The sequence below is a fragment of the Saccostrea echinata genome, unplaced genomic scaffold (assembly GCF_033153115.1).
Source record: "Saccostrea echinata isolate AGI-Se365-2 ecotype Australia unplaced genomic scaffold, CSIRO_AGI_Sech_v1 ptg000048l, whole genome shotgun sequence".
Taxonomy (NCBI): Eukaryota; Metazoa; Mollusca; class Bivalvia; order Ostreida; family Ostreidae; genus Saccostrea; species Saccostrea echinata.
Window position 1 is genome coordinate 800,587 of NW_026889797.1, and position 13,586 is coordinate 814,172.

The 13,586-nt window shown below is 30.8% G+C and overlaps 1 protein-coding gene across 1 annotated transcript; it reads right to left on the reverse strand.

Annotated features, from left to right (window-relative positions):
* Positions 1–404: 404 nt before the first annotated feature.
* LOC133203120 (protein draper-like) lies at positions 405–12,981 on the reverse strand. Its single transcript, XM_061338967.1, has 6 exons — positions 12,864–12,981; positions 12,355–12,519; positions 2,775–3,008; positions 2,104–2,358; positions 1,723–1,851; positions 405–517 (listed from the first exon to the last, which is right to left on the reverse strand). The coding sequence occupies exons 1-6, from the start codon at positions 12,979–12,981 to the stop codon at positions 405–407; spliced, it is 1,014 nt and encodes a 337-aa protein (XP_061194951.1).
* Positions 12,982–13,586: the final 605 nt, after the last annotated feature.

Below are 13,586 nucleotides of genomic sequence, written 5' to 3' on the forward strand. Positions count from 1 at the left end.
GGCTTTTTATGAGCCTGAAAATGTATATAAAATCTTGCAAGGTCTTATTGATGTAAAATTATATTTCTTTCATGGTACTTTTGTTCGTTATGAAAAACAACGTTAGCTTTCCATGAGATGCACTCTGAAGGTAAACGACGATTGAATTATCTATACCCCCATATAAACCTTTAAGTTCCGGCCGAGGAGACCTGGTTTGCAGAGAAATGTTAGAAAACTCGTGAATGCGACGAACGTACTGCAAGATTCAACCTGATTTGATTTTATTTCAATAAATGACAGCTTCCGATGTCTGAGAAAAGTCCGACTTGGGCTCGCTCTTAGTCAGAAAGTGGAATCCAACATGGAGGCTAGTTTCATGCCTTGTTATGTTTATAGTATAGTAGATATATATTTTTTAACAATTAAGCTGGGGAGCGCCTATGATCAAAAGTGCTGTGAGCATCTTCCTTATGCTCGGGAATGGTGTAAAATTTAGCCGTCTTTCTATTAACTCCCGACACAAATGTAGTACGCACTGGAATAATGTTACATTACGGATTATATAAATAATGCACAACCAGCTCCCAGCACTTTTCAGAATGGTAGGAATAATAGCTACACGTGTTTAAAAATTTAGAATTTATAGTGAAGCGGATATCGTTGAACCTTTGATTTTTTCGAGGGGCTGGGCCCCTGATTCTAGCACGTTACTGTACAAAGGTGCTCCCTACGGCTAAACATAAAGTCTACAAATTATCAATTCAGTTTGATTATAAAATGTGGAGTAATATATATTAGAATATGTCTTTATTTTGGTCCCATTAAGCTTGTTTCGTATTTATTTTTATTTCTACAAACTATGATAAAAGTTTGATCCATGCTTCAAGTACAGAGAAATTGCGTGTCAAACTAAGAAATGACGTAATCTCAGTAAGTACAGCGAGATCAAGCTGGCTTTCATTCTTCATTCGCTAAGTGATATTATGGCAAGATAAGTAGCAGATCCATTTATCTTTATTATATTTCTGTGAAACGAAAGTATTTGAGTGTGTTTTAAAAATAGCATAGAGTATTTATTCATCGAGATTCATTTGTATTTTTTAACGTTACGTCACGTTAACGTAGCTTTCCCGAATCTCTGCATAGGCTGACGAAAATATGGGAGTCCTTAACCTAGCTGCGTAGATATTTAACACATATCTTGCACATAACATATTTTATATTTCTATGGTAAAAGTGTTGATGAGAAACACAAGTAATGATACAGAAACCGATACAATAATGATTACGAGATGTGCATTATTTGAAAACGTTTTATTTAAAGAGATACCTTTGTCACAAAAAGTTCCTTCAAACCCAGCGTCACAGCCTTCAGGACATGAAGCATTAATGTGGTGACATTGTTTATAACCTAGACACGCTCCACATCTTAGTCCGCAATCTTGCCCATATCTGCCACAGTCACATTCTATTGATTGCAATGAAGTTCGTTGCAAAACGCAGTAAAATGGATGTATTGATTAATTTTTTATCCGATTAATTTTGAAAAAAAAATGCACTTACATGAACCCCAGAGTAATACATCATAGAAAAACAGACATTATAAAGAATTACTAGAAGGTAAATAAGAAAAAAAAATGATATACGTGTACCCTCCTTAAGGGGAAAACACTTAAAAAAAATACGTATGTTGCCAATGTGTTGCCTTAATACACCCCAGGAAGATAAAGTAATTCCTACCATTATCACACTGATATCCTTGATAGCCAGGTTTACACCAAGAACAAACTCCTGTCTCTACATGACAGTAACGACAATTGTCAGGACAGAGGAGGGAACAGTTAGATCCGTAGTAGCCAGTCCTGCAACCTTCGATTAAAAGATTATCAAAGGATATATTGTAAACCTTTTTAATTTTCTACAGAAAATAATTATTTTTATAATTAGACTGGATTTTGTGTGGATTAATTTTCATTGTTTCTTAACATCAAGGCTGACTAATAAGCATGGGTTCTGCAAATATTCAGATAGTAAAAACGGAATTTTATTCAAAGTTCATGTTCATAAAGAGAGATAAAATAACCCTCAGATTTTATAAAATCTTTACAAAACGGTTCATACCATAGACCTCCACCTCACAGAGTTCATTATATGCAAATTTGGAATATCCTATCGGGTATGAGACACCTGGAAATCTCTCATTAAAGTAGATGACATATTGTCCATGGACGGGACACCTTATATTGGCGACGGCTGGTATTGTAGATCTGGTGTAATTCGTATCGTGGAAACACAAACGACCATCTAGACGGTTTGTTGAATTTGATATATAAACATAGAAACCTAGAAATCTTGCCGTGAAGCCATTTGATGCATCTGAAATTTAAAAGAAAAACGTCCACTTTATAAATATTACAGATATATCTACTATATAAAGATATCTTCTGCTTTGAAAAATGTATTAAATGAATTTATTGTATATTTAGCTGTAAATGAAAAGAAAATCTAAATTACATTTTAAGATTCATAGACAATAGTTGAGTTTCTGAAAACACAGTTCTAAAATCAGCTGAAAGAATATATAATATATTAGTTTGACTTTAAAAAAAATGAATTGATAAATGGATACGTTTCAGTTAATTTTGCTGATATTTCAGATTCTTGCATTTGTCTTCTGAAAGTATTGACTGCAGTTCCATATAAATACTTTTCCCCTTAAATATTTAAGTCTTATTTTTTTTAATAATGATAATTCGGAAATTCCTCAAATTATTTCTACGGATTGAACTTACCCCAAGCATTGTTATCTGTCCTGTAATAAATCCTTATATCATGAATGCTGTAGATTGCGTCCAGGATTACCCACCAGGTTGAAGTACTGTATCCATCAGATGATATAGAACACTGTCCTCCCCATGCACTGAGGTCAGTCTTCAGTCCATCTACAGCATTACTGGAGTCGAATAAATTATCATCTGGATTGTATTGGTTTGATTGCCATGTTGGTCTGTTCAAAGCCAAATTATCTAAAATTAACGACAAAAAATTTAACTAAAAACTTGACTGAACAACTGATTATATACTTTTGAAAATTATCAGTCCTAATTGTTTCAAGATAATTAACAGTGTACGCTTCGGTGTCTGCATGCATACGTGTATATATGGCTAATAGAAAATGGAGCTGTTATGTTATTAAGAGAAAAAAATGTGTAGAATCGTTTTAACAGTGGCAACTGTTTTTGTTTAATGTCCGAGTTTTATGGCTTCATAGTTAATCTCCCTGCAATTTACAGCAATAAAGTTAACAAAAATGTTCGTCTTATTAGTTTTCAAGTATGTATAAACAAAGTATGTATATATAAATATTACATGTATACGTATTAATATATTCTTTTCAACTACAAAAGTCTGATATGTGTTTTGATCTACTAATCTTTTAATGGCGTTATACGATTCTTTGATTTCGGCAATACCTGTGGTAGAACTCCTTATTATCAAAAAAGTGTATTAAGGAAGTTTTCAAAGTCCCGATATACATGACAACATCCAGATGTAATACATAAATGAAAATCATTGCAACGACAGCTTATAAGCAAGGATCTGTACCAATTTCATTTAAGGAATGAATTTAATAACTACCCAATTTATACCGTATGAAGTATGTTGGGACAGTTTTATAAACTGCGAAGCGGTTTATATATAAAAAAAAGCGTAAACTGCTTCAACCCACTCTATACCGTATAAATTCTGTAGCTATTAATTTCATTCCTTATAATTTAATTTTCATTCATTTAGTGTAAGATAAAAAGATGATTGTCCTAAAAAATGACTTCAACTGGTACAAAATTTAAATGTAACGTCAGGTGGATCGATCTGTTTTTGACGCAAGTCATTGTGACGTAGGCAACCCAATTTATAGGATATACATGTAAAGTAATCTTTTTTATCCAATCAATTGCCGCGTGATAAATAGAATTAAATTATTAAAAAATATATCAACAATAAAAATTACATATGAAAAAATAGAATTATTGTTCCAGAAGATTTTTTTATATATTAAAGTTTTATTCTTGATCTAGGATTTTTTTTTCAGAAATTAACATTGCAGAAGAAACCATATTATGTAGTAAAAATACGTTCACAATATCACAACTAAAAAATCTGTTGGTCTTATTAGGTGAAAAATTAAAAAAAAATGACATATATAACATAGACATATTGAATAAATAAATACAAAGACAGCTCTCTTCAAATGAGAAGCAGAAATTTCAAAATACATTAATGTCCACAAAGAATAAATTCCTCGTCAGTAGACTGCAAAATTTCACAAGTGCATCAAATTTGAAATATTTTCTGAATTGAATGTAAAAAAAAAAAATCAATAGAAATGGTAATAAATTTAAATTTAAAAAAATGAACTGGCATATTTCATGATAAATATACTTTTTTTTAAAGAATACGTCTTTAAATTTTGAGGGAACTACAATTCGCGACGTAGAAATTAACTGTGAATTAAAAAAAAAATACTGCTGTTTCACCCTAGCCGAGGCGTTCCTGACATAGGAAGTAATGCGTGTTAAGTCAGTGTCAAATAAAAAGGACGATATTGTTTGAGCGATTAATACATGTTAGATTATTTTGAAATAAGTTCATCACAATAAGCAAATGGTGGGTACCATTTTATAAACCGAGATATTCACTTTGACACTGTTTCTTTATTATGAGTGCTCTTAAAGGGTAAAAATAATTGTAATCCTTTAACGTCTGCAATCAATTATAATTATTCATGAAATAACGGAAAAATCAAACAAAACGTTAATAATATAAAACATAAATCTCGTTTACATGTTTGTTTGTTTGTTTGTTTGTTTGTTTGTTTGTTTTTTTTTTTTTTTTGTTTTTTTTTTTTTTAATTCTGTTAATTACTTTGAGAAAAAACAAAACAAAACCAAAACCAAATGTAATCCTTATTACTTTAATGTATGTTCAGTAGCATAACTTTGAAATGTATGCTTCAATTTCAACAATGTCTTTCATAAATCCTCAACCTTCTATACATTTACAAGTTTCAAGACATAAACGTTTTAATATATAATATTTTTGGTAGAAAAATAACATCTTCATCAATGTTTCTTATTTGCATAATTATCAAAAGTTTTATGATATACAACAATGACTCGTTTCTGTTTATGTTCCAATAATATCCATTGTAATCAATGTGAACAGTTACATGTGTGATAACATTTTAAACTTAGTCATGCATTAATTCTATTCAATTTGAAAACACTCTAACCTTCAGAATTAAATTAATTTAAAAAAAGGGGATTTAAGTATTATAGTTTTACAGCGATTCCTGTTAATTACTGCCACTAAAATCAAAAACTTCTACCCATAGTTTAGGAAGACACTATAGATTATATCACATGAGAAAACTTTGCAATTCAGTTAACTGAAGAGACTAAAGGATTGCCATTCAGTCACCTTTCCAGATATTTTAGTAAAAATTCAATTGAAAGGTGCAGTTTTTTATTCCCACTAACTACTATTGTGTGATTCAAATGTGAAATTTTACCTTCGACACACTGGGTGACTTTTTCACGAAAAACATAAGTAATTGGGATGAAGATATTTCCATTTTCACAATTTTTATAGTTCAAAGTAGAAAAACTTCATTTATTTTCACAGAATATAGTTTAAATCAATATAACTAATAATTGCCAAGAAAATCTATAGGTAGCCATCTTTTAAGGCGTAAGACATATATAAATAGAAGTATATGTCGGAATAAAAAAATCGTACATTTTAAATAAAAAGTATGATAAACATTATGTGAAAACTGGTTCAAATACATTATTCTGATGTAAATAGTTCAAAAATAATTGTTTCTTCATAAATATATTTGAATTGTTAATATCAGGATATCCATTTTACATCAGAAGTTCAATAAAGAAAATACTTGAATGAAGATACACGAGAAGGAGTTATTGCCTTAGGCAACATTTTTTAAGATTGAATATTTGATGAAATAAAGGATATATATATACTTTTTTTTAAATTCTTTTACTTTACACACAGGACATTCAATAAATGCTCCCTCCATTAGAAGTTATCAAACGTTTGTGTAAATCGAATTAAACACAAATTTCAAGCATTTATTGTTTGTTAAGTTTTGTAATGAAATTTCTATAATTTTTTTTTTATTAACAACAAATTACAAAGAGATATTTCTTCACAAAAGCTAGTAATATTATGTATAATATAAGTTAAAACTATAGGATTGGTAGCATTGTTGCAATGACATTTACGCTTGTCCTTTTATGAAAAGAAAGCAAAACACATAGCAATAATATTATTGTTGAAAAGAATGATCTTTTATGTGAAGTATGGAGATAAAAAACAGTATTCAAGCTCAAACTGCATTTAAGCAATACAAATCGGGAGCAAAGCAAACTCGGACCACCAAAAACATCAGAAAGTGGATCAGGTTTCATAGAGGAGTGAGCATCCCCTGTTGACTGGTAACTCCGCTGTGTGCTTCTTGTCATGAGCGGGAATTAACGGAAAAATCCGTCGACAATTCAGTGTGTGAATAATGGCCTAACAATTAGTATGAAAAACGTCAGTTAGCACAGAAATTAAGGACAAATTGTATTTGCTGACAAAGTCATTGTATCGACATAGAACTTACGAAATGATAACTTTAAACCAGACTGTTGATATTCTTGTCTCATCAACTTATTTGTCAATAACTGACTCTGTAATAAGAACTGTTCATACATAGAGCATGCTCTTGCGTATCAAAATGTATTGTAAAAGCACACACATAACCCTCATACACACCTACACCTACCCTAACCTACCTTACAGACACACCTTTATGCACAAACGAAGCAAAAATTGAACATGGAAGAAACATGAATCTACTAATGCTTATGTATAAAATAATATTGATTTGACGGACACGATAATAGTTGCTAAAAAAAGATATTGATTTTTATAACTGAACTAATAAAATGCACCAACTTACCATAACCATATATACAATAGATTGCCATTGCTAAGTGGTATACCTCTACAGAAACCATATTAACATCAGTTAATTTTACCAGGAGGGACAACAATACACCTTCAATGTTATAACTCAGAGAAAAATATGAATCAACCAGGAAATTTAAGTAATTGATTTTTACTTCTTTTTAATCATATGATACTCTGTTGTAACCAAAACAGGAAATATTACCTTAACAAGGACAACTTCATTATGTTCCTCCAGCAAAGTGTGGGAATATATTGTTTTTACTTTCTTTTTTTCAAAATTTCTTTGGCATCTCTTCGTCCACGAGTGGTCTCATGCGATTGAGATGGAACCTTTTTAGGGTTAACATGTTGTGTAGAAGATCACGAAGCGCGAAGATCATTTCATACACTTGCCTGCACGTGCGTACGGGTTCGAGGAGTGAAATGACTTGTCACAATTTTGTTTAATTTGATTATGTTGGTTATGGTGTACCATAGGTTCATTCTCATCGTATAATCATCACGGAAAGCTGATCACGGCTGTCAGACCGGTTTCAACAATTTGTCTACGTGTAAGTTAGTTCTGAGCAGGCTGTAGAAGTGAGAAGGTGTGTCCTTCCTAAGTAAAAATGTTGTATGACCTGTGTGGTCGCGAGAAAAATGACTGCGTGCATTTGGCCAGAATGGTTTGTGTATGTTCGAGAAGTTTTCCTGTGTGGACAGTAGAGTAATTTTGAGAACTTTGACAGAGGTGAGCTTGAACTGTATATTTTGTTAGCTAGGTTTCTTGTAATTTTTTTTTAAGAAAAAGTAATTATTGCATTGCTTTGTTAAGTTTTATTTGTAATAGATAATGTACCCGACATATTCAAGTATTCCGTATGAATGCGTTTATTACCGACTATGGAAACCCAGACCTTTAAATAATGTGTTATTATAGGTGAACAGCTGTGTATGTGTATGTGAAGTAGCAGGTGAACATTATGGCATACTGAGACATGCGAGGAAGTCCTACGTACTACGGTGTTAACGGCCAGAAGAACGAAACCGTAATTCCATGAGTAACCAACGACTGTGTGTCTATGAACAGTGATGAACAGTTTACGTTAACGTCTTGGGTCAACCTCTGTGGTCTCGCCAGTCAGTGTTTCCGATTTTAATTTTATTTGCACATGGCAACGAAACAATTGTTGGGTCTGATATGACGATATTATAGTCGGTGTATTGATACTATCATTATCATTTTTTTATTTATCATTATTTTGTTGTTTTTGTTTTTGTTATTTGTTTGAGTGTTGTAGATATGCGTGTTGTGTGTGTGCAGGTGTGCAGATATTCTTTGCATTTTTTGGAGACCTATAATAAGCTTGTTTGCACGTACTCTTTGTTCTTTTTCAAAGATTTGGTTACAGCGAGGGAATATTTCCATGCCATTATCACAAATTGTGACATGACTGATACAATTGAAACAGCTAAAACTTTTCTCTATATGCATGTATATTATATAAACATATATTATTAGTGTCGACATGGGCATGCTCGTGCATTGTAATTTGATTGGCTTATACTCAAAGGACTATACCGGCGTTTTTTTTTTTTTTGTTTTTGTTTTTGTTTTTGTTTTTTTTTAATTCTAATATTTCTGAAAATAACTCGTAGATTTATTGCACAAAAGATTAAAAGGTTTGTCTAGTTTAAAAAAAGCTTGTAGGAACGGGAGTAGGGATTGTTTTGGGCACATCTGTAATAATTAGCACTAGTTTAAACGTTATTTATCTTTTAGAACCAGATATTGTTTTTAAAACTTACATTTTCTTGCATTGTAAAGTCATCTTTTGAACTGCCTGGTTTTTAAAACATTTTTCCCAAAAGTATTATTTTTTTTCAAAATCAAGACAAGATTCATTTATAGTAAATAGCATCTTTGAAGAATAAAAAAAAAAGTTTATTTAAGCCAATAAAATGCTTTATTATACGATGAAAGGGGCCTGGGTGAAATCGCGTTGCAATTTTGTTTACGGATTAAAGAACAATGTACGGTTTCAATACAAAGTTTGCCCTGTGTTTTTCTTAAAATTCGAAGTGATGTAAACAATTAAATCTAATGCTTTTTGAATCTTTGACATTCCATGCAGAAAGATCATGCATATCATTTTCTCACATGACCTTCTAAATGCTAATTGTGAAGTCATAAACTTGTGCATTTTCCCGTATTTTGCAGAAGACACCAATTTTCAATGGAATTTTCTTTCAGATAATATTGCTCACAGGTATCGCCCCAAACAATTTTGAGATATGTGATTTATCTAAGAATTTTACACAACATATTCGAAAATTTAAGTTGGCGACGGCTGTGGACACCATTTTTTTTAAGGGAAAATAACCCTTGAAATGGGTCATGTTGAGGGTTTCTCTGTTAAAATAGAGAAATGCATCAAATTTATGGCGTCATTTTTCTAGAATGGTACTCCTTCATGACATATACTTTCCTGATTTATTTGTTGTCTTGGACTGATATGAAAACTCTTAAAATTCTGACAATGACATTTATCATAAATACCTCAACATCTGTTGATAAAAAGATAAAACTGTTCTCTTTCAATAAAATATCTCTTTGGCTCAGGAATATCAACAGCTGAAATTAAAAGGGCAATGCTTTCAGAAATGTATTTATTAAAAAATAGGACATCATTTTTTTTTTTTTTTTTTTTTTTTTTTGCAACTGAGATCCATTTCTTTTTTACTTAAAATATCGATTTTTAAAAACTAAATACAAAACAGCTGAACAGAAATTGGCCGAAGCTACCGACATAAATACAGCCTCAATTGGTAACGGTGTAATAAAAATAACGTAATATGCAGTATCACGATTTTCTCCGGGACAAGTTCATGACTCTAGAAAAAAAGGGATGAGTAAGCCACCCTATGAAATATGCACGTAAGAAACAGTATTATATGTAAAAAATAAAATAAAATCTGTAGGACGACTAACATTATTTGTAAAATTTTGTTCATTTCTCATAAAATTATGTCTTATTATATATATATATATATATATATATATATATATATATATATATATATATATATATATATATATATATATATATATATATATATATATATATATATATAATTACACAAATAGCATTTAGATAAAATAAATGGTACTGGAAGAATATACTTTCATCCAATTGAAAATTTCAATTTGATCCCATAACTACCTGTTTACATAGAACAGTTGCAAATGCAATGACATGCATGCTAAACCACAATAAATGTAATTTTAATTTTTTTTAATTGGGAAAAATATTTTTTTTTATTTCATCTATTCTAAGAATCATTTTATAAATCTTTATATATTTTTTCAATAAAAATTTTCAGCTATAACTTTCCCATTTCAATAGAGTAAATTAAGTAATTGCAACTCAATTAACATTAATGCATTATGTGAAAAAAAATGTCTGCATTTCTTTATAAACACAAAGACTGCATTTTTAATAATGCATTTTATGCTAAAACCCACACAGCTCATTGTTAGTTAGTGATTTATTTCTCTATATAAAATCTTACGCGGGTTATGTATTTTTTTCTGCAACAGCTGCGACATTAATTCCCGTACTAACAACCAAAGAAAGCATTTTATTGTTTAAATGGCATCCATAACCACTCGTTACGTGTACATTTTCTTCTATCAGTGATTTATTCTCAAAAAATGACGCCACATCATTATTTAACAGAAATTCATATTAACTTCTTTACAGCCCAATCTGTTGTTTCTTCTGTTTCATACATATATCCAAGCATAATATCAATATCGATGTAATTGTTATTTTCTTGAACATTGAGTATAATGCTCTTGGAAAAAGTTCGCATTAGCTGTATCTAATTCTTTACAATTTGCAAGTTAAATTTCAAGCTGACTTTATCGGAACAGTTTAAGAAAATTGATACAAAAGTATTTATTATCAGACACTTTCATTTTTTTTTTTCTATGTATATATTTGTTTATTTCAATTTTTATTAGCAAAATTTATTTTTTAAGCAAACATTTTGTGGCACTTCCTCCTCCGTTTATTTTCCCCTAAGCATATTATCTTGCTGTTAATTGAGTATATAATTACTCATATAAAGCCCCCCTCTCCCCACTCACTGTGTTGTCGTAGGTTCCAACCTTTCATGTTACCAGTATCTATGGTATCTAAATCCGAACAAAGATGGGTTCTTCTTTTTTTTAGTTTGAACTTTGCCTTTTTATTCGGATTTTATTTACGTGTCAATCCCCCCCCCCCGCACACACACACACACACACACACACACACACATTTGGAGATCGACGCAACATCTCCTGAGCTGTTCTCTTTGTACATATCAGTAAGATTTACTATGGATTAAAATTATGGATTAAAATAACTAAATACATTTTACAAGATTTTTTCAGATAAAGAAGCACTAAATAGTAATAAAATTATTTATTAAGCATTCCCGCATCAAATTTCATGTAGGGTACCCTAATATGATATTTTTTTTTTATTTTTGTTACACCTGGAAATCCAATAGTACTTATACACGAAACGCAGTCGATAAAATTTACTTCCGTGCTTACAATACCGCCACTTTGACGTCGTTTTTCTTCGCATTATGACGTCAAAAGATAAGGGCCCTTTTCTCATGACGGCAGTCATATATATATATATATATATATATATATATATATATATATATATATATATATATATATATATATATATATATATATATATATATATATATATATATATATATTCCTGTCAAATCACATGATTACTAGAGTTTCTCAGTAACTGCACATAAATTGATTTGGCGTAAATTTTATTTTATATTTTGATGCATTAAGTTATTGTAATATCGTAATAAATATACTGTATCCTAATCTACCTGAAAAGTAAGACGAGTACGAACAAAAGTATTATTGTACAAAATATTTCATGACAATATCAAATTACCTTATAATTTAAGTATATTTTTTAAGACGACTTTGGTGGCCTTGAGATTTTGAAATATGTTTAACAAAACATCTTCAAGTTTTGCTTGGACACAAAATTTCACAAATGGACTATATCTTTTGTGGAAATAATTGAACATTATCACTGTGCTACCTTGACAGCATCTAGTTCCCCCATACTGCGTCAATTAAAAGCTTGTAACGTCAATTTTGACACAAGATTTTGTCTTTAGTCATCATGTGGTTAAAGTGATATTTTTGCTTTTTGAAATTCCTTTTGACGTTACAATAATATTTATCATAAATGATATATGATAATGATATGCATCAAAAATGTGAACCATGGCCCCTTTTTTAACATCTACACGTACCTTTTCCCAGTAAGATCACGTTACCATTAGTACATTGAAGTCCTTTCCAGCCTGGTTGACATCCGCCTTCACACTCCCCGATTTTTCTGTTGCAATTAAAAGGGTCAGCACAATGTTCATCACAATCTCGCTCACAATTCATTTCAAACTTTCCACCTGAACACTCTGTTGTGAAGTATTTAAACATATTGACATATAATTATCCCACTTGTAACATTCTATATCAAATTTATTCAGTTAAATTCCGTTATGAAAAAACAATTGCTAATAAAACAATCTGGCTTATACGGAAATATTTATGAATCCAGTAGAAGGATTTGCACTAACTTCCTTACATGTATACAAATATCAGAAACATCGCTTATAAGGAAGCAAAATTCTATGTGCTAGAGATTTCCATAAAAAAGGTGTAGCATGCCTGTGATAATGTATTATGCGTAATGATAAAATAGCCGTCTAAAAAGAGCAGCCAAAAGTAGTTGAGAACGGATACAAAAGAGAAAGATTGCCTCTATCACAAAATGTCCCCTCAAACCCAGCATCACAGTCTTCAGGACATGACCCATTGATGTGATGACATTGTTTATATCGCAGACAGGAACCACAGCTGTCCATATCTCCCACCATCACATTCTATCGAATACTTTAACATAGTTTCAACGAACAGTAAAATAAAGGTAAAGCTTTTTTTTATCTAATAAACTTTTCATAAAAAAGAAATATGCAGTTACACATAAAACCGAGATTCAGATATCCTTTAAAACTTACAGTTTACAGATATATATTATGTAAGAATAATTATATCACCATTTAAGTATAACATCAACAAAACACTTGAGAGAAATACATGTTAAAGCATTTGTTGCCTTACAACATATAAGACTATTTTAAAACAAATTAATTTCGTATCATTTTCACATTGATGACCCTGATACCCTGGTTTACACCACCAACAAACTCCTGTCTCTATGTGACAATAACCATTACCACAGTTTTCAGGACAAGGGAAAGAACAATTAGATCCATAGTATCCAGTCCCACAACCTATTATAGAAGGTAAAGATGCAGACGCATGAATTCTTTAACAAATCTGTGTCAAGTCGAATGTAAAGCAGAATGAAATTGTTTGGAAGCGGTAAGATATATTGATTGATTGCATGTTGTTTGACGTTCCGTTTGAAAATTTATCTCTCAGAAAGAGAAGTCAGCATTACCGGTGAAGGGCTTGAAAT

Excerpts from the sequence above, each read along its gene's own strand:
- LOC133203120 (XM_061338967.1), bottom strand. The coding sequence starts at position 12,981 with ATGGTGGGAGATATGGACAGCTGTGGTTCCTGTCTGCGATATAAACAA. Across the intron at positions 3,009-12,354 it reads CGTGATCTTACTGGGAAAAG|ATAATTTGGCTTTGAACAGA; the intron begins GTACGTGTAGAT and ends CGTTAATTTTAG. Across the intron at positions 518-1,722 it reads AGGATATCAGTGTGATAATG|TGCGTACTACATTTGTGTCG; the intron begins GTAGGAATTACT and ends ACATTATTCCAG.